This window comes from Leuciscus leuciscus, assembly GCF_965113295.1.
Source record: "Leuciscus leuciscus genome assembly, chromosome: 20".
Taxonomy (NCBI): domain Eukaryota; kingdom Metazoa; phylum Chordata; class Actinopteri; order Cypriniformes; family Leuciscidae; genus Leuciscus; species Leuciscus leuciscus.
In genome coordinates this window covers 32,386,552-32,411,958 of record NC_138744.1, presented here as the reverse complement: position 1 = coordinate 32,411,958, position 25,407 = coordinate 32,386,552, and the positions used below count along the sequence as shown (strand labels likewise).

The window sequence follows — 25,407 nt, the reverse complement described above, 5'->3', positions numbered from 1 at the left end:
TCCGCTACCACCCTGCAAAAAAAATTTCGCCGGCGGGACTGCTTGCGGCGACTGCCGGGAGAGAGACGAGATGCTAGTTGTGAGTTGGAGGGAGCCCGATCTCATGAAAATGCGTATCTATACCACGAATGTTATTTCTCGTGCCATTTATACGCCAAAAATAGTTTTTGCGTGCATATGATACGCACTTTATGGCGTGTAATACGCACGCACTCCTCACCCCTAATCCTAACCAAGTATTTTCAGTGCGTAGCATATACACGCAATAAAGCGCGTCTCCGTCTTCCCGACAGTACATAATCACTCGGGCGTTTAGTCGACAAAGTAACAGGAGGACAGTGCAAAATGGTGTGATATGGCCTGTTGAGGCTTTTTTATTAGTTTACAAAGGTCCTAACCGGCAGTTTTGCCTGTTATGGAATGCATCACTATTTATGTCTGAGCCTAATGTTTAATATTTTTTGAAGTGCAATTTTGTTTACATCCATTTTATTTATTGTTTTGGGTATTTATTCAAGTGAATTTTTTTTTTTGGTTGTTTTGTTAATTTTTTTTGTGGATATTTAAAATGTTTTCCGTTTTCAATGTTTAATATTCTTAAGAAATAAAAGTTTATAGATCTTTGAAAAGGTGTACCTGCATTATTATGCCATTATCATTATATTAGATGAAAATGGTCTCGAACGACAATATTATCGTTTATCGCAATCATTTCTTGGACAATTTATCGTCCAGCAAAATGTGTTACCGTGACAGGCCTACCCTCATATGACTTATGAATGTGAAAAAGGGCAAAGTACAATATGGAGGAATAAGTCAATAGAGCCAAACATCGATTGGTAATGAACAATAGAGCCAATCATCGATTGGTAAAGTCATGACATCACTGTTGCTCAGGTTGCTATAGAAACAGTCAGTGTTTTGAGACGTGCTCTCATTTTTATTTATTTATTAAAATTTCTTGTGGTTTTTAGCCTGAAAAATAAGCTTTTATATTTGAATATAAGAAACAACATTTAAAGGACAGTTCATGTCAGATTTTGTTGCTGATTTAAATTATATTATTTAAATGTGAGTTCGGCCAGCAGCTTTTGAGATTTCAGGATTCCCCCAATCATTTAGATAACCCTTCTGCGTCGAGTGTACGCCGTAGTGTACGTCGTAGGCTACGCACGTAGGCGACGCCGTCGTGAGCATTTATACTTCTGCGAATGTCTGTGTTGCTCTGCAGTTACACCGCCGAAACGCTAGTTGGCGCGGGTGGGTTTTAATGTTCCACTGTGTTTACATTCCTCGCGGCTGTTTTGAGTTTAGGTTTCTACGAGCAATGGCGACTGAAGGAGTCATACAGATGGCTGTATTTCCGCACTTCTTCAAGCAATCTCTCGGTCACTTGGTCTATTTCCATGGCTCTTCACTGATCTTCGGAATTTAAAAATGGCGGGCGGGCGGGCGATGCAGAGTGCAGAAGATCATTCCGGAAATGGGTAGGAGGAAACGCGATGCTATCCAGCCGACCAATCACAGATCTTGCGGTCCGCGTCGCCGCGACGCGTAGTTACATTTTTGAGGAGGTGCGCGTCAGGGTACGGCGAAGGGTACGACGTATGGTACACGTCAATGCATATGCTACGCAGTACCTTCTACGCGCACCCGACGCAGAAGTATAAATTGGCCTTTAAGGCCCTTTCACACTGGACGCGATTTTGACGCACGAATCATTCGCGCGATGGTTTTATTTTTCGATCAGCTGTTTGTGTAATGAGTGCTTCCACACCGAACGCGAATGCGCAGCGGCGAAAAAACGACTTTTATTTTATTCGCTTCGATGTCGATTTTTCTTTTTCTTTTGCGGCGACAGAATAGGCTTCAGCCAATCACATACTACAAGGACAACGATTTGAAAGACAATGTGTGGCGTAGCATTGCCAACCAACTCGGTTATCTTGACTGTGAGTTTGTTGTGTGATAGTTTTAGTCATATAGTCCTGTGCTGTGTAGGCTAGCAGGCCAAACTACATTTGGGATACAAAGCTAACACTATTATCGTCAAAGATAGAGACCGAGACCGTGTTTACTTTGAACACGTAACAAAATGTAGACTATTTAGGGCTGCTTTTAGTATACTATACATTCTTTGTGTGATATCTACAGTTTCTAGTCGAATGATTTTTAACTTACTTACTTCGTGTGTAACATGTAATGTGTAGTTACATTACAAAACGCACTGTGTTTAGTTGAAGACGCAAAAAAAAAAAAAAAAAAAAAAAAACTGTGCACATAAGCATACTCCCCTTCAGACTCTCTGTTCTGTAAGATTGGGTGCACCCAAAACCTTCTTTTCTTTATTTTAAATAAAATGAAAAGCTCGTCTTCACTGGATGCTATGACTATGACTGGATGATGATGATGATGATGATGATGATGATGATGATGATGATGATGATGATGAAGTGTCCATGTTTTCTCAGCTGTCGGCGGGATTCGCGTGACAGTTTGGGAATGTTGAAGCTCTCTGAACGTCACAGACGTCGCAAATTCGCGTCGCGGCTGATGTGAATGGTTTTGATGCGAACTATTCGCACACGAACTATTCGCTTTTTCGTTTCGCTTTTTCGTTACGCATCCGGTGTGAAAGGGCCTTTAGTCGTGGATGCCCAGAGACATTGCAAATATGAAATAAAATAATGTCTTTAAAAGACATACTTTAGACACATTCTTCTGACATAACTATGACCACGTCTCAAGACATGTGCACTTCATAAGAAGGAAGAGGGGAAGACAGCATACCAGGAAGTCCTCTTCACAAAAGACTTTCCCACAGACGTAGTAAAAGGCTTTTCCCCGGAGCTTCCGACCTGCACAGAACACACAACAAACACATTTTACCACCAATTCATCTGTACATTTTTTTTTTTTTTTTAAACAACAAAATGTCTTTGCAGTTATATGCAAGGTGACATCAGGGTAATGCAGATGTATTTTATTACTGAGATACTATTTCAGTTCTTTTTTAGTATTTGGAATTAGTTTTTTTATTTTTTTATTTTCATTTTAGTTAAAGTTTTGTAAATTTTGTTGTTATTTAATGTGTCTTTATACTTTTTATTACTTTATACTTTAGTTTTATCTTTAGTTATTTAGTACATACTGTATATTTAGTATATAATGTTAAATAAAAAAAATAAAAAAATAAATAAAAATGACTTTAAGCTTAAACTAAATGTTTTTTTATTTTAGATTTAGTTGACTATAACCTGGGGTAATGGCGTTGACAGGATTTTCTTTAAACTGTTTATTACCTTTTCCCAATAAAAGGACATAAGGCAATCACATGACCTAACATGCTTTCATCTTAAGCATAATCACACAATACTGCACATTTTAAACACACTCACAATCTTAATTATTCTCGCTTCAGCATAAACCTTGTTAAATAAATACCTAACAATGTTATAACTGAATCTGATACATGTTTAACAAAGTAAACCAGTGGCTAAACTCGAAGTACATGTGGGAAAGGTTTTAATGAATCCAATGAACACCCACAGTAAACACATTAAGAAAGTGTCAGCACATGTATGTTGCTCAGAAACTCGCTGCTGTTTTCCAGCCCGTGCCGAGGACTCACTGTCCCAATCTGGACTGTTTTTGGCTTTTTACCTCAACAGACAGACAGACAAACCCTTCCCATTCAGACAGACCCCGTCCCACAGGAAAGGGGAACATTCCTCACATTTTCTGCAGAGGGGGGTTCAGGCCATTAACCCTTATAAGCCCAAGCATTCATGTTACAGTGGAACACAACACAGTCAAGCTAAACAAGACGCTCGCTGAGATCACTTCAGCCTGTGAATGAGTCTGCTGGCATCATGAATGTTTACTTTAATGCTGAAACGATCACGGCTCATGTTTTTCCACAGACACATCGACACACGGGTCACGTCGCCACGTGAAACGGTTTTGACTGCTGAGACGTACACTACCATTCAAAAGTTTGGGTCCGTAAGACTTTTTAAATGTTTTTGAAAGAAGTCTCTTTTGCAAACCAAGGCAAGGCTGTATTTATTTGATAAAAAATAAGGTTAAAATACAGTGAAACATTATTACAATTTCAAATAACTGTTTTCAATTTAATATATATATATGAATGAAGAGTTCAGATGCAAAAGCCTCTAAGTGCCATCTGAAATTTTCTTCTAGAATGACCATTTTTATCAAGCTCGTATGTTTAAGTTCAATAACTTCACTTAAATGGCAATGCAAATGACCTATTAATTGTCATTTAAGTGAAATTACTTAACTTGCATCTGATCTCTTCATACATATATATATATATATAAGTAATTTATTCCTGTGATTAAAGCTGAATTTTCAGCATCATTACTCCAGTCTTCAGTGTCACATGATCCTTCAAAAATAATTTGATGCTCAAAGAACATTTCTGATTATTATTAATGAGGTAACACTTTACAATAATGTTCATTACTTAACATTAATGTATTAACGAACATGAACTAACAATACATTTGTTACAGTATTTATTAATCTTTGTTAATATTAGTTAATTAAAATCCGGTGGATCATTGTTTCTTCATGTTAGTTCACAGTGCATTAACTAATGTTAACAAATACAACCTTTGATTTTAATAACGTATTAGTAAATGTTGAAATTAATATTAACTAAGATTAATGAAGAAGTATTGTTCATTCTTAGTTAATGGGAACTAAGGTAGTTAACTAATGTTAACTAATGAACCTTATTGTGAAGTGTTACCATTAATGTTGAAAACATTATTTTTTAAAACATTATAAATGTTAAACTGTTATTTTTGATTAAGTTAATGCATCTATGCTAAATAAATAAAAAATCAGCAGTATGTGAGAAAATGAGAAGACATTTGTCTGGGTGAAAAGCTCACAGACAGAGATCAGTCTGTTGCCAGATGAAACAGACGTCAATCACAGGGAATGCTGGGAAGATGCGAACCACAGGACTGGGCTTTACTTTCTCCAGGGAGATGAGTGTAAATATGCGGAACGTTTTTACACACACACACACACACACACACACACACACACACACACACACACACACACACACACACACACACACACACACACACACACACACACACACACACACATACACATACACATACACATACACATACACACACACACACACAAGGATTTTTGAGGCTTACGGTGACTAGGGCAAAATCAGATATCCACAAAAAAAGCTATAAGCTAGTAGTAGATTTTATAGTTACCATGGTAGTTAACATGTTCTGAAAACTATTATACACTTTTATTTCATGGCTTGGTTGAATTCTAATGTAGAATGCGGTCTGTTATTTCTTGATAACAGACGCTGCTAAGGATAACACACCGTTGCCATGAAAAACAGAGCGTTGCTATGGATGCAGGATTCTAAGCGTAGAGACGGAACGGACTATTTTCTTTAGCGGAAGCAATACAATCGTTTTTAAATCAATAAACACAAAAACACAATATTTTGTGTCCAATTATTGATTTATTTGGTAGGTAGCCATGTAATAAGCGGGATAATGTAGAGCGAATACAACTCCTTCAGGCTGATTCAAGACTGTCGGGGTTGTATTCGCTATAACAACCGCCTCGCTCTACATTATCCCTTACACATATTCACTGAAGGTCATCGAGATTTATTTTGTATTTTTTACAATGGCAGCTAATGAATGAGGACTTTAGAGAATTGATAGGAATGTGAGGACAGATTTACGACTGCACACAGAAACTGCTTTCTGAATGGAGGTAAACATTATTCTCCAGACAAAAATTCAGCAATGTCTCTTCTAAAAGAAATGTGAAAATGAGGATGATGATAGATCGGTGAAACTCGTCACATGGGGTCTTCCTCATGGGAGGACACCCGAGTAATTAATGGTCATATTTTACTGAAAGATAAGCATGTGGATCATTTTCTACCTAAAGAGTTTTAGTTATGCATCTAGATGATGTTCACCAAATGTTAGCAGTTCAGACTGGGATTCGTTATTTGATTTGTTATGTAATTCAGTTATCCATTTCTATTTGATTTGGTACATACATACAGCACTGAGTGCTTTAAGCAAATTACCTCTTTAATGACATTAAGTGAGTGTGAAACATTCCCTACAAATTCAATACAAAGGTAAACGTCTTTACAAACATGCTAAGAGACATGGTGATAACTGGACCTTGTGTTTTTAAGACATTTTGAGTTACAAAAAATTAGGATTAAATGATCCCCGTGATCTGTTCCTTTTTATTGCGTTCTGTCGAGCTGTCTGTTCCAAACCTGTACGGTTTCCTTTCTTTTGTGGATCACAAAAGAAAACATTTCGAAAAATGTCTCTCTTTTTTTTGTCCGTACAATGAAACTCAATGGGGTCCAATGTTGTTTGGACCTTGACGTTTTTCAAAATATACACTGCTCAAAAAAATAAAGGGAACACTTTTTAATCAGAGAATATCATCAAGTCAGTTAAACTCCTGGGATATTGATCTGGTCAGTTAAGTAACAGAGGGGGTTGGTAATCAGTTTCAGCTGCTTTAGTGTTAATGACATTAACAGCAGGTCCACTAGATGGGCAACAGTGAGACAACCCCCAAAACAGGAATGGTTTTACAGGTGGAGGCCACTGAAATTGTTTTCCCTACTCATCTTTTCGGACTGTTTTTCACCAGTTTTGCATTTGGCTAGGGTCAGTGTCACTACTGGTAGCATGAGGCGATACCTGGACCCTACAGAGGTTGCGCAGGCAGTCCAGCTCCTTCAGGATGGCTCATCAATACGTGCCATTGCCAGAAGGTTTGCTGTGTCTCCCAGCACAGTCTCAAGAGCATGGAGGAGATTCCAGGAAGACAGACAGCTACTCTAGGAGAGCTGGACAGGGCCGTAGAAGGTCCTTAACCCATCAGCAGGACCGGTATCTGCTCCTTTGTGCGAGGAGGAACATGATGAGCACTGCCAGAGCCCTACAAAATGACCTCCAGCAGGCCACTGGTGTGAATGTCTCTGACCAAACAATCAGAAACAGACTTCATGAGGGTGGCCTGAGGGCCCGACGTCCTCTAGTGGGCCCCGTGCTCACTGCCCAGCACCAGGGAGCTCGATTGGCATTTCCCATTGAACACCAGAATTGGCAGGTCCGCCACTGGTGCCCTGTGGTTTTCACAAATGAGAGCAGGTTCACCCTGAGCACGTGACAGACAGGAAAGGGTCTGGAGAAGCCGTGGAGAATGTTATGCTGCCTGTAACATTGTTCAGCATGACCGGTTTGGTGGTGGGTCAGTGATGGTCTGGGGAGGCATATCCATGGAGGGATGCATAGACCTCTGCAGGCTAGACAATGGCACCCTGACTGCCATTAGGTATCGGGATGAAATCCTTGGATCCATTGTCAGACCCTATGCTGGTGCAGTGGGTCCTGGGTTCCTCCTGGTGCACAACAATGCCCGGCCTCATGTGGCGAGAGCATGCAGGCAGTTCCTGGAGGATGAAGGAATGATACCATTGAAGGGCCACCACGCTCACCTGACCTACATCCAATAGAACACCTCTGGGACATTGTGTTTTGGTCCATCTGACATCACCTGGTTGCACCTCAGACTGTCCAGGAGCTCAGTGATGCGCTGGTCCAGATCTGGGAGGAAATACCCCAGGACACCATCCGTCGTCTCATTAGGAGTATGCCCCGACGTTGTCAGGCATGCATACAAGCACGTGGGGGCCATACAAACTACTGAGTACCATTTTGAGTTGCTGCAATGAAATTTCAGCAAAATTGACAAGCCTGCTACATCATTTTTTCACTTAGATTTCCGGGGTGTCTTTGAATTCAATCCTCTGTAGGTTGATCATTTTCATTTCCATCAAACGATGTGGCATCCTTTCGTTCATAACACATTACCCAGTCCATATTAGTATAGATATCCAGCATGACATTTTTCTCCATTGAGATCTGATGTGTTTTCAAAGTGTTCCTTTAATTTTTTTGAGCAGTGTATTTGTGTTCTGTAGAAGAAATAAAGTCAAACAGGATTGGAATGATATGAGTGTGAGTTTTGGGTGAACTATCCCTTTAAAACAGCCATTCTCAAACTGTGGTCCGCGGACCACTAGTGGTCCGTGAGGGTACTGCAGGTGGTCCGTGGAAAGGCTAAATAAAATATAAAAAAATATTTTTTTTTACCTTCATTTTACCAGGAAATTCCCATAAAAAAAGAAAAGTAAAAAGAATATGTAGGCCTATATTGATATAACATTTTAATTAAATTGTCAAGTTATTGTGTGATTACTAAAATAGCCTAGTGGTGTTCGGCCGTGACATTCAAGTTCAGTGCCGTTAGAACCACAACATTGGTTCGGTGGATAGCAACAGGTTCTCTGAAGAGAAAAGGGCAGAGGCAAATATGTTCTCATTATCACATCACACGCATAGCCTTTAATGGTGCGTTCACAACGGATGAAATTTCGCTTCAAACTTTTGTTTTTACGCGCGTCAATTTAGCTCTTGACGCGCGAATTGATACAAAGTGGTCAAGCGTATCACTAGACGCGGCAGGCGCGAATTTCACATAATCCCTTTTTGAATTTGACGCGCTATTCGCGTCCGGTGTGTGAACGCACAGTTAGGCATAGGCAGTTTATATGAAACGAAATGTTTATAAATGGAATGAATAAGGCCTGTTATTATTTAATTTCCAGTTAGTTTCTTGATCTCGCGTTTCTGAAATGTTTTGCAGATGTGCTGTTAAGTGGACAAACTTTTTGAGGACTTGTAAAACTCTGAAGATTAATAATAATAATCCCCTAAAATCGCCAAAGGTTTTGAAATGTTGACTATATTCCAGTGTTCTTATTACTGTATAGATTTCATACTACATTGCTATGGAAATAAGCCTGTTGTTCAAATGAACCTGATTATGCCCTGGGCGCTTGAGTAGCCTAAATAAATAAATTAAATATGTGGCAGCCGTTGTGTGCAGTAAACTTTCCTTTAACAAGCCTGTGATGTGATGACCAGTTATAGTTTTAGTGCTAGTAAGCCTATTTAGAGGTGCAGATTAATTCAGGTAGGACTGTGTGTAGACATATTTTATTATGTGTATTATGAGGTGGTCCGCGAAAATTCTTGATTACAAATAGTGGTCCACACACTCAAAAAGTTTGAGAACCCCTGCTTTAAAGGGATACTCCACTTTTTTTGGAAATAGGCTCATTTTACAACTCCCCCAGAGTTAAACCGTTGAGTCTTACCGTTTTCGGATCCATTCAGCCGAACTCCGGGTCTGGCGGTACCACTTTTAGCATAGCTTAGCATAGATCATTGAGTGCATCAGGCGTAATGAAATGACGCAGCGCCTGAAAATAGGTCTAATAGGTTAGACAAACTTAGTCCCGGTCACGTTGGAAGTTACCGAGCTGGGGACTATTTTCAGGCGCTGCGTCATATCATTACGCCTGCTGGACTGATGGTACGGCAGCAAAGTTTCTTGATTATTACGCAGGAATGAGAGTATAGTTCCTAGCCATCTCAGCCTAGAAAATCGCAACTTTTCATTTTCCGTCGGTCTTAGTACACGATGTAACTACAGAAGAGTCAAGTTTTAAATAGGAAAAATATCGAAACTCTTTGGTCATTTTTTTGAGAGAGATGCTAATGGTCCTGTCCGATTCAATGATCTATGCTAAGCTATGCTAAAAGTGGTACCGCCAGACCCGGAGATCGGCTGAATGGATTCGAAAACGGTAAGACTCAACTGTTTAACTCTGGGGGAGCTGTAAAATGAGCCTATTTCCAAAAAAAGTGGAGAATCCCTTTAAGACTAACTATTCGACTTTAGGTCACCAAAAATAGCTCAGGTCTAGATCAAGCAATATTTGTGTGCCAATGGCATTGCTTTGTTATTTTTGTTATCTAATGCAATGACATCTTTTTGAGGCCAATATCTAGCCTATATCTTTAAATACGTTAGAGGATACAGGATTACCAAGCCATCCAATTTCTGCTCTGTAGTCTGTACAGCACTTAAATGTCAGGGAATCCCTGATGGGTCTGAGACTGAGAGCGTTAGCACTGGGTCACGAATAAAGCTGCCCTCCTAACAGCTCCAGAACAATGAGTAGCCTGTCCCTTCACACAAACCACTGCCAAACACCAGGACTTCACACAGAACCCACACAACAAGCCAAATTGAGTTCAAGAAAGCAAGCCTTGATTGTCCACAAGAGACAAAGAATTTTGTAGTATTGTAGTAGTGTTGAACAGAGTCAGTAAATTATTGGGTCTCTCTCTCTGAGAGCTTCTGTTTAGTAAAGACTAGGGTTGGGTCTCGAGAACTGGTTCCATTATTCCAAAAACCAGGGATTCGATAAGATGCACGCATTTCAATTTCTCTTATCGATTTCTTTGTGTACATTTTAAGCCATTCAAGTGCAAGAAGACTCACATGCTGCACAGAAAAATATGTTTTAATGTGATTTTAAAACGTTAAAGTGGAAGAAGACTCATGACCGGGTTTCTGCGCATGCGCTTTGAATGTGTACGCTGCACAAAAACAGCGGGTGAGTCTTCTTGCACTTGAATGAATTCAAGTCATATTAAAAAGCCAACGCATTCTCATCCTTGGGCGTCATAATACTGACGCTTTTGACATTTCGTCTACATCGAACGCACATGGCACCCTTTAGCGTCAATATGAGACGCACAGAGCTTTGTTCGGTTATGGGTAGGTTTAGGTGTAGTGTAGGGATAGGGTTAGACCGCTAGGAGGCGCCTTCTGGCCCATTTCTATCTGCGTCTCATATTGACGCTAAAGGGTGCCATGTGCGTTCGATGTAGACGAAATGTCAAAAGCGTCAATATATGACGCCTTGGGATGAGAACGGGCTGTAAAAAGCACAATAAATCTATAAGAGAAATCTAAATGCGTGCGTCTCATACTAAAAAGTGCACAATACTGAACTGAGTTGTCTTCCATGTCTTTTTGCACTTGAACTGACAAATACACACAAAAATAGGTCAAAATATCCTCGTAAACACAGTCGGTTTTGTGTTAAGTGAACATAAACAGTTGGGAAAGAAACTGCACGTGTAACAGTATATTGGATCCGTGCCACTCTTAAAGTGACAGCAGCCTAATAAACCTGCTGCCGTCTCTATAATAACATTTATCAAACAACAAAAGACAAAGAGGAAATTAACTCGCTGTTGACTGAATAACTTTTGTAACTATATTTGTAATGTATATTTTATTTTAAAAGTGCAGTGTTATTTTACATTTGATTACAGTTTCTGTACCTGAATACTTGAAAATCTTAAAACACTGTTTACTTCAATCGTATCTTTGCTCAGTTGTATCTATTTGTCCAACTGCTAATTTGTTTATTTGTTCTTTTTTTAATTACTGAGTGTTTACTTGTCTTTAATAAAGCTTGAAATGTATATTAGTTAGGCTATTTGTTTTTTCTATGGTATTTTTAAACCACAGGCAAAAGTTCCTTGTGTAAGTATTAGCGTGTTGATTTTTTTACCCTGTTGATTTTTGTTCATGGTATTCAGCTACAGTGAAATGTTTTGCAATAAGACTTAGAATAAATGTGAATGACATCTAAGTTTTTTATTTTATTTTTATTTATTTTTTTGGAATCGAAATTAGGAATCAATAAGTATCGGAATTGTAAAAGCAGAATCGGAATTGTAAAATTCAATTGATACCCAACCATAGTAAAGACATACAAAGACTCATCTGATCTACATGGGAGGGATTCAAATTACCTTAATCCTACACCCATTTTTTTTCCATTGTACTTTAAGAGCATGTCGTCCCTGGCACTAGTTGGTGCATCAGCCCATGTCACTTCCTGTACAGCTTTTCTGAGGTCCATGAAGTATGTCCAAAAAAGAAGAATTTCTTCTTGGCCTGTTGAGATTTTAAGTATTATGGGGGCTTTGCACTGTTTCCCTTCTCACTTTCCCTTATATGGGCCGTTTGTGTAGTCTATGATGCTATTCCTAAGCGAGTCTCTCTGATCTAAACACAGCATGAGTTCTGCTAGAGGATATTACTGAGAGATCAGTTTAAGTGTACAACTGTTAGAGGTTTGATCCAACTGAATGCCCAGCATAAAAATCTGAACTGTTAACTCTAATTTGGAATAAATTATACAAAGTTACACCATAAAACTAGGACACACAGCAGATGTCTAGCCTAATCACTGTAGAATAAATCATTTAAACAGTGTCTATACTGTCTCATGGCTACAGTGAACAAAAATTACGGCCAAATTACAACCAAATATTTTCACTTTGGTGTTTCCGAAATATAAAAGTTGCGATTTTATCATTTGAAACATGCTGTGAGTTTTTTGTACACTCAACATACATTTTTTGACCCAGTACGCCTTATAGCCAGTTGCAACTTTATTTCCTGGAAAATACAGCATCTATTTATTTGACAAATAGCCATATAATAATGCGGGATTAAAGGCCTGTTCACACCAACACAAATGTTCCGCATGAAAACTCAAAACTTTTCGCAGACAGTTTGTCTGTTCAGACCAATTGCGCAGATGGGCTGAATGAAAATGCTAATTCACTCTCTGACAGTAGATGGTGCTTACAGAAAAGCAGAAATACCAACCCAATCTCACGGCAATTCGTACGAATTTTACGAGGCGGCTAATTCGTATGAATATGTACAAATGACCTACCCCTGACTCCGCCCCTAAACCTACCCATCACTGGGGTTTAGACAAATCGTACGAATTAGCCACCTTTTACTCACTCGTACGAATTGGTCGTGAGATAGCGTTGGAATTACCTGGTTAATCCGGTACACAAAGCAACGCTGTGCAACTTTCTGTTTCTGACGCCTGACTGTCATGGAAGTGAAACAGTAACTACGTATTTTAAAACAGTCGTTCAGGGGTGCATTTCCCAAAAGCATTGTAACCAACTATGCTTACAAACACATCAAATAAAGCAAAACAACGGGGATCAAAAATAGTGAAGTATCCCTCAGAGGCCATGTTCTTTACAGCAGCATCTCTGAGAAATTACAGTGTGTAGAAAGCTCTGACTGAATGAACTGCATGTATACGGAAGTATTAAAAAAAACAGCTTTCTGTTGTCCATTTAAATGGACTATAATAATCTGACATTAATTACAATCTTGAAATGATTGACTAGCAGAAATCATTACTCCTCCACCTGCGCGACTTAGCCACTTTTATTCATTTTATTTTATTCATTGCAGTGCAATGGACAAGAGATTAGAGCATCTCTCCGTAAAACAAACTCTGTTCCATTAATGGCATTCGAAAGAATGAATGAATGAGGCATTTATCCAGTGCTTTCATATGTACTACTGTACACCCAAAGTGCTGTACATATCAGGGGATCTCTCCTCAACCACCAACAGTTTTTTTCTTCTCTTTGTTTTCATAGCCTTCAATATGAACATTGTTTGTAGGACAACATTGGGCTGGATGTGAAATCAAAAATAAAATAAATAACTAAATACAGATTTTTTTAATCCAAGTAGAAAAACGTAGAAAATACCGAGATATATACCAGTCCCTCCAGTTTTCCACAAGTCCGCGTTCGCTGAATAAAAGGCACAATTAACAAAATGTTGCTTTTTGTTTTTTTGAGATCCTTCATAATTCGTCATTTCACCGCAAAAAAAGTGAAAAGCAACCTAATATACACGGGCTGCTATCAAACAACAAACAGTAGCTACTTAAACTTAAAGCACTGTTTGTATCTGTATCTTTATGTTGTATTTATTTGTCCTGTTGTCATTTGTTTATTAGTTCTAAGTTTATTACTGACTGTTAAATTGATTACTTAATTACTAGAGAACTTTTAACTTATATTAGGCAATTTCTTATTGCTGTGGTTTACTTGTAAGATTTTGGTCATATTTCCCACTCTAAGTGATCATGTTATTAAAGCTAGATAGTACACCACTGGACTAGCCTTTTTTAGTAAGATACCAAAATAAACAAGATTTGTGTTTATTTTGCATATTTTGGAATCAGTCAATACCAAAATCAGTCATTTTGATCACAAAAATCACCAAAAAATATCGCTACATATCGGGGCTGATATATCGTATGCCACCATTTAACCAAAAAATACAGAGATATCCATACCGCCCATCCCTATTCAGTAACGAGCGAGTTTGTTGACATGTTAATAGCGAGCGATCTGAATAACACATCTGGTTTTCACATTACACACATCTGAAGCTAACTTCTATTTCAATGCTTCTGAGGCATGTGTACATAGAGTGGTATAATGAACTAGCAATGCATGAGCCAAGCATTCGGGTCTTCATTTACGAACTGCGCTCTGACCTAAGAGATAAACACCTGTTTCTCTCGTTCCCTCTCTGACTCCAGCTGACATAACAGAACCGGCATTCCTCCATCCGCTCATCCGAGCCGTCGCTCGCATACTCTCTCCTGCGCAACTATGCACTCGAATTCTCACTATCTTTAGTCTCGTAATCCGTGTAAACAGGTGGAGATACACGCGGACATGTTTACTACACTCATAACGAGAATCTGGACACACACTGAGAACTAAAGAGAGCGCCGCTGTGGGTCAAAGGCAGTCACGCAGAGGAGAAGCTCAGGAATGCTCATTTTCCTTCAAATAGCTCCCATTCCCAGGGGCCCGAGCAGAGCTAAATAAAGTGTGAGGAAACGAGACTGGATGAATGCATGGAATGAAGGTTTATCACTGAGCGCAAGTTCTGTTTAGTTTAGTTCACTCAGACTCAACTCTGTTTCCTGTCAGCATATATGATCTGAACACACACACACTCACTGCCGTTCAAAAGTTTGGGATCAGTAAGATTTTTAATGCTTTTAAAATAAGTCTCTTAAGCTCACCAAGGCTGCATTTATTTGATAAAAAAACAACAACAAAAAAACAACAGTAATATTGTGAAATATTATTACAATTTAAAATAACTGTTTTCTATTTGAACATATTTTAAAATGTAATTTATTCCTGTGATCAAAGATGAATTTCCAGCTTTTAAAGAACAGCATTTATTTGGAAAAGAATCTTTTGTAACATTATAAATGTCTTTACTGACACTTTTGACCAATTTAATGCATCCTTGCAGAATAAAAGTATTAATTTCTTTCATTTCTTTCCAAAAAACAAAGAAAAAAAGTTCAGATAAATGCTGTTCTTTTGCACTTTCTATTTATCAAAGAATTCTGAAAAAAAATTGTATACAACTGTTTCCAACACTGATTATAATCAGAAATGTTTCTTGAGCATCAACTCATCATATTAGAATGATTTCTGAAGGATCATGTGACTCTGAAGACTGGAGTAATGATGCTGACAATTCAGCTTTGATCACAGGAATAAATCACATTTTTAAATATATTCAAATAGAAAACAGTTATTTAAAATTGTAATAATATTGCACAAAATATTACTGGTTTTTTTTTTTTTGTGGTTGTATTTTAAATCAAATAGATGCAGCCTCGGTGAGCAGAAGAGACTTCTTTTAAAACCATTAAAATCTCCTGATCCCAAACTGATCCCGTACACGACATACACACACTGAGGATACAAGTGCTCGTGTGTGAGATGGGTGTGTGTGAGATACTCACTGCACGCGCTACAGGTGAAGCAGCCGTCATGATACAGGCTTCCCATCGCCTGACACGCCTGACCGGCTCCATACACAGCCTGGCTGCACTTCACACAACTGCCTGCAAAACAGCAAGAAAACACAACACACACTTTCAGTTTCAGTCTATATTCCATGTCATCAATGAAAATTTAAAATAAGTAAGAAGAACTCAGTAGAAGAGTGACAGAGGGAGCAACGCTGTCTTGTGACACTAGCACAATAATGTTTCTTCTGACTGGACAGTCAATGTTAGTTCGTGTGCAGACACAGAGCCAGATATACACAGGTAGGTCCAACACAAACCCTCTTTTGGCATTAAAAAACGACTGTCAGTATTTACTAAAGACACGCAGTGAAAAATAAGCGCTGAAAAGGCTTGGACAGGGTCATTTTTGTGGCTGATATTATTCCGTATGCATTTGCAGGAGTTTCCCTTTCAGACGCAACATTTATGGGAGGAGAGACTTTAAATGACTCATGAAAAGTGATTTAATAAGGTTTCCGCTCGTCAATTTACTGGTATTTGCGCCATTATTTGGGGATTTGCTTAGCAATATTAGCATTAATATAAATGTCCTTGTCATTTGAGGTGCAACATAAAGCTTGTGCACTAAGTACTACTGGCAGATATCGATCACAGAAAACCCATCTAAACGCAGTTGAGGCCAAACTAATCAACTCAATTGAATTAACAAAAATTAAGGTCACACTTTAGGGTCAGATTCTCTCTATTAACTAAATATTAACTACGACTTTTTCGTGGTCATGCATGATTAATGGTCATGCAGAATAAGGCATTAATATGTGCTTTATAAGTACTAATAAACAGCCAATATCCTAGTAATGTGTATGCTAATAAGTAACTAGTTAATAGTGAGAATTGTACCCTAAACTAAAGTGTTACCAAAATTAAACCACAACTTTTATATTTTCGTGTTTTCTTCAAACTAAACAATTTGCGATAATCCACGGAAAACTTATTCTCCCAACATTTTTGATATACAGTAGTGGGCAAAAGTGCTGTCCGGAGAGGATATTTGTTTTTACTGACCCTACAAGTTCGATTAAACCATCAAAATGTAAGTACAATAAATATATTTAATATGAGGGAAGAACAAAAGGCTTAACTTGGTGAAGCTACTTATCTGACAAAATTATTTGGCAAAAAAGACAAACTACAGCTACAGGTTTTACTTTACTATGCAAAAAAAATGCATAGAAAAACAAAAAGCTGACAGGAAAAAGCATACATTGACTACAACATAATTCATTATTAATATGTGGTTGGTTCTCTCTTGCCTGAACAAAAAATGGTGTCAGCACAGTTTGGCATGTTTCATTGCGTTATTATTACAAATAAAACAATCGACTACAAGCACAACAACACAATATGCTTACAAAATCTTTTTCATTAACATTTGAATAAATGGTGAGGATCAGGGTGAAGATCAAGATTTTCCTAGACCGGAAAATTATTTTAAACATATAGGGCCCTATTTTAAGGATCTAAGCACATGGTCTAAAGCACAGGGCACAAGTTAATTTATGACGTGTCCGAATCCACTTTTGCTAATTTAACGACGGGAAAAATGGTCGGCGCTTGCGGCGCATGGTCTAAAAGAGTTGAGTAATGGGTGTGTTTTGGGATTTACGTGCGTTAAACCAACCAGAGTCTCATCTCCCATTCCCTTTAAATGCCAGTTGCACTCGTGCCATGGAGGATTTGCTCTTTACATGACGGAATTTAATTGTTTTGATTAAACCATATCTTTATGTACACAATAATAATCTTTTACATTATAATCCTTTTATTTTAAATATTTGCCATGCCATGCCATATTTGTGTGTAATAAGCAGTGTATGCGAGTGTTGGACCCGTCTATAGGCTCACATTACTAATGCGCTCTTTAAATAACCAAAAAAAATATTGCGCCATTGACTTTAGACCAGGTTTCAGTTGGTTAATGGCTCAGTCTATTTCAGTTCCGCAAAACAGCAACGGTCCAATAATGCTCCAGAACACACACTCGTTCTCAGACCAGCAGCCCATGGGGGAACAAATGGGCGCAAATGCATTTGCTATTTAAACAACGTGGCGCAGGACGTGAAAATGATAACTGCGTCAGGCTGACAACTAGCAAAAAACACTTGCGTCGCGCTTGGCGCTGCATTGCGCCGGGTGTATGATAGGGGCTCATAAGCTTTTAGATCAAAAGGTTCATGAGAAAGATCATGAGAAACTGTGAGTCCAAATGAAATTATAGTTTAGCTGCAATAATTACATTAATTTATTTTTCACTAGTAAACTATCTGACAGGTCAGTAACTGGCTTTGCAACTAGGTTCGTTCACTTTATTTTTTACTTTTGTATATATAATTCCAAATTTATTTGGTTTTCGCATTCGTTACTATACAACACTAATGACAAACAGCCATATTGTGGATAGGGATTTCCTTTTGCTAAGTCCTGTTTCCGGCCACAGACCCCCCTTTTTAAAGCATGATAAAAACTAATATACATTGTGCACTGAAGATTAGTAGTAGTCAAGTCACCTTTATTTATATAGCGCTTTTTACAATACAGATTGTTTCAAAGCAGCTTTACAGAGATAACAGGAAAATAATGCAAAGTTTGTTTCTAGAAGAAAATAGTGTTGTAGTTTAGCTTAAGTAAGTTCAGTGATGGTTCATTTTTGTTGTAGAAAAGTTATTAATTTAGTTCATATATATATATAGTCGCTCTGGAGAAAACCGTGATGTAATTGTCCAGCTCAGTTCAGTTCTCATATGTGACCCTGGACCACAAAACCAGTCTTATGGGTCAGTTTGAAAGCTGTATACATCATCTGAAAGCTGAATAAAAATTCTTTCCATTGATGTATGATTTGTTAGGATAGGACAATATTTGGCCGAAACATTGAGAAAATCACCTTTAAAGTTGTTCATTTATGTTCACGATTGTGCTGCATTCACTCACAAAAATAAATTTGAGATATTAGGAAATTTACTAAATATCTTCATGGAACATGATCTTTACTTCATATCCTAATGATTTTTGGCATAAAAGAAAAATTGATAATTTTTCCCCATACAATGTATTGTTGGCTATTGCCACAAATATACCCGTGCGACTGGTGACTGGTTTTGTGATCCAGGGTCACATATAGTGGTGTCAATGCAGGCAGAGCAATAATATTGTTGAATATTAAATTAAATGTCCCCAACTAAGCAAGCCACTGTGAATAATGCACTAAAAAGAAATACCACACAAGAACTGTGTAACAGTATACTTCACATTATGTTCACATTAGCACACACACACATCAGATGGTAAAGTGAGAGCTAATTAGTAAACAACCAGACCTTTATGACCTTCAGAGAACATTACATTAAGATGAGCTTAAGATAGCTGTTCAGCTCAAGTGAAATCACAAGACTGGCTGTGGGGAAGGTGAGCTGAGGACACAACCGGGTCTTTGTCCATGTCTGTGGGTTCAGGCTGGTCTACGTGGCATGTGCTGGGAGAACATTTAAGCAAGCATGAGCTGAGATAACAGTGTTAAACAGACAGAGGTCTCCTCTAAGAGGGAGGGCCAGCGCTGGAAACACACAAAAGAGCCTCTGTGTCATCTGGTATTCAGCAAACATCATGCTAACCAGATCTGCCCACTCAGCTAAACCTGGTCGAACGCAACAAGCTCAGTCAGACTTTCTGCACAGACACAATCAGAGCCACATCTGCTGCACAAAAAGGCTTTTCATTGAAAGATGCAATTGAAGTAATTCATTTAAACCGAGTCTGGATTCAGTACAACTGGAGAATGTTACATTTCATTCATCAATGACGTAAATATGCTGATTTGTGTGTAATGCGTTGATGCATCGTATTGTATTGTGTTCATCCCCAATGATCACGGCATCAAAAGTGTGGGAATTCTTTAATTCTTTCCTATATATCACGTTGTTTATGCAATATGAAACTAAATGGCAATTGTGTAGATCAAGTCAATGTGAGCAATATTTTGAAAATAAATAATACAAGTGCATTTCGGATTACAATTGGCACTATGTACTGAAGTAAATCATATTCAATGCCATTCACGGTAATATATTGGCCAACAGATTCCCATGAGCACCAGTGGCATTTGTTTACAGCACTACATCTACAAATAAAAGACTAAATCTGTTTTTGTTATTCACAAGCCCACATGTGCTTATTAATACATTAATGTAAGTATAGCCAGGCTCCTAAATTTACACGTGCCAAATGCCACATAAAAATGAGCTTTGGCAGTCGTCCCGAACTGTACTAACAGACACATAACGATGAGACATAAAGAACCGAAGGAACAGACAATGATAAACACATAATAAACTGAACTGGCTCATGCGGTCAGTCACATGAATGTCAGCTCAGCTGTAAACAAAATGTCTGTTATTGCTTGCACAATAAATAAATTCATGTTTAATTTAATAATAGGAAAATAATTTCCCGTTTATTATTTGATTCAATTTGATTTGATTAAAACGGGGAAAATTGACACACTATGGTTTAAATAATTCTCTGTCAAATAGTACAATTATGTATTGTGCAACCTCCAACTTAGATACTGTAAATGTATATAATAAATATATTTGTTTTAAATATTGCAATAATGGCCCGTTTCAAAACTTTCCGTGATTTTGTTCTCGTTTCTCTTTAAATTCTTAACAGCTCCTGCTCACTGTAGTGCAGTGGTGACATCATATTATTCTCAAAAACTACTAGTTTCCAGCATTTCAGTTATAACAGAGTCCATATTTAAAATGCGTACACATTACTGCGAAATGCAACAATTACTGTACGGTGCTTGGCTGTGGTCAAAAAATATTTACAAAACCAACTTTTGGATTGATCCCTTCTTGTAGAATTAGACATGTGGATTCGGGCAATTAAATGACCACATAAACTTGGTGTTTGTAAAAACAAAACAAAAAAAACATTGGGTAATTCCGCTGGGAATCTTTACATCGGTGGTGGGAGAAACCCCCCCGTTTTTTTTAAACGATTTGAATTAATGATTCAATGAATCACTCCTAAATACTTCACTTGTTTCATCATTTCTGGATGAATCAGCGTTTTTAAGCGAATCTTGAATGAATGATTCAATTACTTATAAAATACTTCACTTGCTTCATTACTGGATGAATCAGCATTTTTAAGCAAATCTTGAATTAATGATTCAATGACTTACTCATAAAATACTTAACTTGCTTCATTACTGGATGAATCAGCATTTTTAAGCGAATCTTGAATTAATGATTCAATGACTTACTCATAAAATACTTCACTTGCTTCATTACTGGATGAATCAGCCTTTTTAAGCGAATCTTGAATTAATGATTCAATGACTTACTCATAAAATACTTCACTTGCTTCATTACTGGATGAATCAGCATTTTTAAGCGAATCTTGAATTAATGATTCAATGACTTACTCATAAAATACTTCACTTGCTTCATTACTGGATGAATCAGCATTTTTAAGCGAATCTTGAATTAATGATTCAATGACTTACTCATAAAATACTTCACTTGCTTCATTACTGGATGAATCAGCATTTTAAGCGAATCTTGAATTAATGATTCAATGACTTACTCATAAAATACTTCACTTGCTTCATTAAGTCAAGTCAAGTCAAGTTTATTTGTATAGCGCTTTTCACAATACAGATTGCATCAAAGCAGCTTCACAGTATTAAATTAAAATAATACAACAAAGTTTGTTTCAAGAGGAATTTATTGATTGATAAAATTAAATTAAATATCCCCAAAATATCCCCAAAATATCCCCAACTGAGCAAGCCAAAGGCAACAGTGGCAAGGAACCGAAAAACTCCATCAAGTGACCTAATGGTGTCCTAAAACTCCATCAGGTGCCTTAATGGAGAAAAAAAAAACCTTGGGAGAACCCAGGCTCAGTCGGGGGCCAGTTCTCCTCTGGCATTGGATAGAGGCCGGATTGTAGTTTGAACTGTAGGATTATATGAATGCCTGGCTGAAGAGATGCGACTTTAATCTAGTTTTAAACTGGGAGAGCGAGTCTGAGCAACGAACAGTATCAGGAAGACTATTCCAGAGTTTTGGAGCCAAATGTGAAAATGCTCTCCCTCCTTTGGTGGTTCTGGATATCCTAGGTATGACCAAAAGCCTTGAATTTAGTGATCTCAAAGAGCGCGATGGATTATAGGGCGATAGAAGATCCGTTAAATAGACTGGAGCTAAGCCGTTTAGGGCTTTATAAGTCAGTAGCAATACCTTGTAATTAATACGGAACTTTATAGGTAACCAATGCAGTGATGATAAAATCGGTGTTATATGATCATATTTTCTTGATCTCGTAAGAACTCTAGCGGCGGCATTTTGGACTTTACTGGATGAATCAGTGTTTTTAAACTAATCTTGAATGAATGATTCAATTACTTATAAAATACTTCACTTGCTTCATTACTGGATGAATCAGCATTTTTAAGCGAATCTTGAATTAATGATTCAATGACTTACTCATAAAATACTTCACTTGCTTCATTGCTGGATGAATCAGCGTTTTTAAGCTAAACTTGATTAATGATTCAATGAATCACTCATAAATACTTCACTTGTTTCATTGCTTGATGAATTAGAGTTTTTAAACGAATCTTGAATGAATGATTCAATGAATCACTCATAAATACTTCACTTGTTTCATTTTTACTGGTAGAATCAGCATTTTTAAACGAATCTTACATTAATGATTCAGTAATACCCTCATAAATACTTTGCTTGTTTCATTACTAGATGAATCATTGTTTTTAAACGAATCTTGAATGAATGATTCAATGACATACATTTTAAGTCTCTTGTCAAGTGGTGTAATGATGTAATGATTTGAAGCGCCAAATTACTTTCAAAATGATTTGCTCTATTTCAATCGCTTCCGTTGACATCAGTGTTTATATCTGAACTACAGGCTAAACTTTTATCCCAGTTCTTGTGTCATAATATGAATATATGTAACACAGAAATAATGATAGTGCAGCTGTTTCATACCTAAACATGACAACTAAACATGACAAATAAAGATATAAAAGATTGGATGACGCGTAATTTTCTTTTACTAAATCCAGACAAGACAGAGGTAATACTTATCGGTTCAAAAAACCGCCCACAAAACCTCTCACAATACAACTTTAACATCATAGGATGTCCTGTTACTTTATCCTCTACAGTAAAAGACCTGGGTGTTATACTCGATTGCAACCTGTCTTTTGAAAATCATATTTCATATGTTACAAAAACAGCCTTTTTCCACCTTAGAAACATTGCTAAGCTACGTAATATGCTATCAGTTTCTGATGCAGAAAAGTTAGTTCATGCATTCATGACCTCGAGACTGGATTACTGTAATGCTTTATTAGCTGGTTGTCCTGCATCCTCAATAAACAAGCTACAGTTAGTCCAAAATGCCGCCGCTAGAGTTCTTACGAGATCAAGAAAATATGATCATATAACACCGATTTTATCATCACTGCATTGGTTACCTATAAAGTTCCGTATTAATTACAAGGTATTGCTACTGACTCATAAAGCCCTAAACGGCTTAGCTCCAGTCTATTTAACGGATCTTCTATCGCCCTATAATCCATCGCGCTCTTTAAGATCACTAAATTCAAGGCTTTTGGTCATACCTAGGATATCCAGAACCACCAAAGGAGGGAGAGCATTTTCACATTTGGCTCCAAAACTCTGGAATAGTCTTCCTGATAATGTTCGTTGCTCAGACTCGCTCTCCCAGTTTAAAACTAGATTAAAGTCGCATCTCTTCAGCCAGGCATTCATATAATCCTACAGTTCAAACTACAATCCGGCCTCTAGCTCATAAATGCCAGAGGAGAACTGGCCCCCGACTGAGCCTGGGTTCTCCCAAGGTTTTTTTTTTTCTCCATTAGGTCACCTGATGGAGTTTTAGGACACCATTAGGTCACTTGATGGAGTTTTTCGGTTCCTTGCCACTGTTGCCTTTGGCTTGCTCAGTTGGGGATATTTTGGGGATATTTAATTTAATTTTATCAATCAATAAATTCCTCTTGAAACAAACTTTGTTGTATTATTTTAATTGAATACTGTGAAGCTGCTTTGATACAATCTGTATTGTGAAAAGCGCTATACAAATAAACTTGACTTGACTTGACTTGACAACTGCTCTCTCTGGATCAGCGGCAGCGCCAACGCAGATCTGAACTAATGATTTTATAAAGGTTTAATAGACATAGCCGAATCATTGTCATTTAGGAATGAAATCATGTGGGTCTTTGAATCGAGATTGCGATCTTTTAACGATCAAATGTGCAGCTCTACTGTAAATGTTCAAATTATCTTACATCCCCATGAGAAACAATTACCGCATGAATAGGGCTTAAAAAATGATAGCAGGCACATTTTCCACCAATGAGAGGTTAAGTAATTCCGGACCCAGATACAGTCATTCAGGAGAGCAGGACATGAACTCAAGAGCTATGGGACAGGAAGCCAAGAATCCTAGACAACAATTAAGATAAAGCCATCTAGTCGACAGGAAGATTAAGGAATCCTTCATCAAAAGAGCACAGGGCAGAAAGCATGAATGTGTGTCTGCTGCTGGTGTGTGTGTGTGTGTGCACAAGGCGGGACTCCCCCCACCCCCGACTCTAATCTCATCCAGTGTCTCTTCCCAAACTAAACTGAGTGGCAGGGAGAGGCCAAGCGTAACCCACTCCAGACGGTGGGGACGCCAACCATTTGTGTGTCGAAACCAGTAGACTTCACTATAGTCTTGTAATTTATTAACATCTCTTTGTCCTTGTTTAGCTACCCTGTAAAATCCAGACATTCCTTACAGATCCCTGCGGTGTAGCAGCTGTCAGACTGAGACTATAAACACCAGCATGGATTATTATGCCAACTCAGCATCCAGAACACATCAACAGGACACAGGTGCCAGCAGAAACATCTTTCAGTCCCTTTTGGATGTAAACAGAAGAGCTTGGTCATCAATACACTGTCCAATGGCAAGAACCTATAATATTACACTACTTAGTAGAACTGTGAATCTTTGGGTAGACAGAGAATCGATTCGATTTATGAATGATTTTTGTGAATTCAAAACGTTTTGATTAGAGATGATTCACAATAACACTTGGGGCCCTATCATACGCAAGCAGGCGCGACGCAAGTGTTTTTTGCTAGTTTCAGCCTGACGCAGTTTTCATTTTCACATCCTGCCATGTTGTTTAAATATCAAATGCAATTGCTCCCATTTGTGCGGCCATGGGCTGCTGGTCTGAGAACGAGTTGTGTTCAGGTGCATTGATGGCACGTTGTTATTTTGAGGAACTGAAATAGACTGAGCAATTGACCAACGCTTTATTTAACCTCTCGCACATGCAGATCCGTTTCCTCGTTAGTTTTTCCGCTTGCAAATCCCGTCATGTAAATGGCGAATCTGCCATGGCGTGAGCACAACTGGCTTTTAAAGGGAATGGGAGATGAGACTCTGATTGGTTTATTTCATGTTACGCCCAAAACACACCCATTACTCATTAAGAGAATAGAGACAACTCTTTTAGACCATGCGGCGGGTGCGCCGACAATTTTTCCCATCGTTAAACTAGCAAAAGTGGATTCAGACACGCCAAAAGTGCACTTGTGCCCTGC

At 38.0% G+C, this 25,407-nt stretch overlaps 1 protein-coding gene and 1 long non-coding RNA gene across 3 annotated transcripts in view; one reads left to right on the top strand and one right to left on the bottom strand.

Annotated features, from left to right (window-relative positions):
- Nucleotides 1-25,407, top strand: part of LOC309484253 — a 288,989-nt gene that overhangs the window by 126,844 nt on the left and 136,738 nt on the right. The gene's annotated exons all lie outside the window — the stretch shown is intronic.
- limd1a (LIM domains containing 1a) overlaps nucleotides 1-25,407 on the bottom strand; it is a 43,788-nt gene that overhangs the window by 13,020 nt on the left and 5,361 nt on the right. Inside the window, exons 2-3 of the mRNA XM_082150343.1 lie at nucleotides 15,674-15,775; nucleotides 2,791-2,858 (exon numbers count right to left, since the gene is read on the bottom strand). Coding sequence (XP_082006469.1) covers nucleotides 2,791-2,858; nucleotides 15,674-15,775 — 170 coding nt within the window. The remainder of the gene's footprint in view (nucleotides 1-2,790; nucleotides 2,859-15,673; nucleotides 15,776-25,407) is intronic.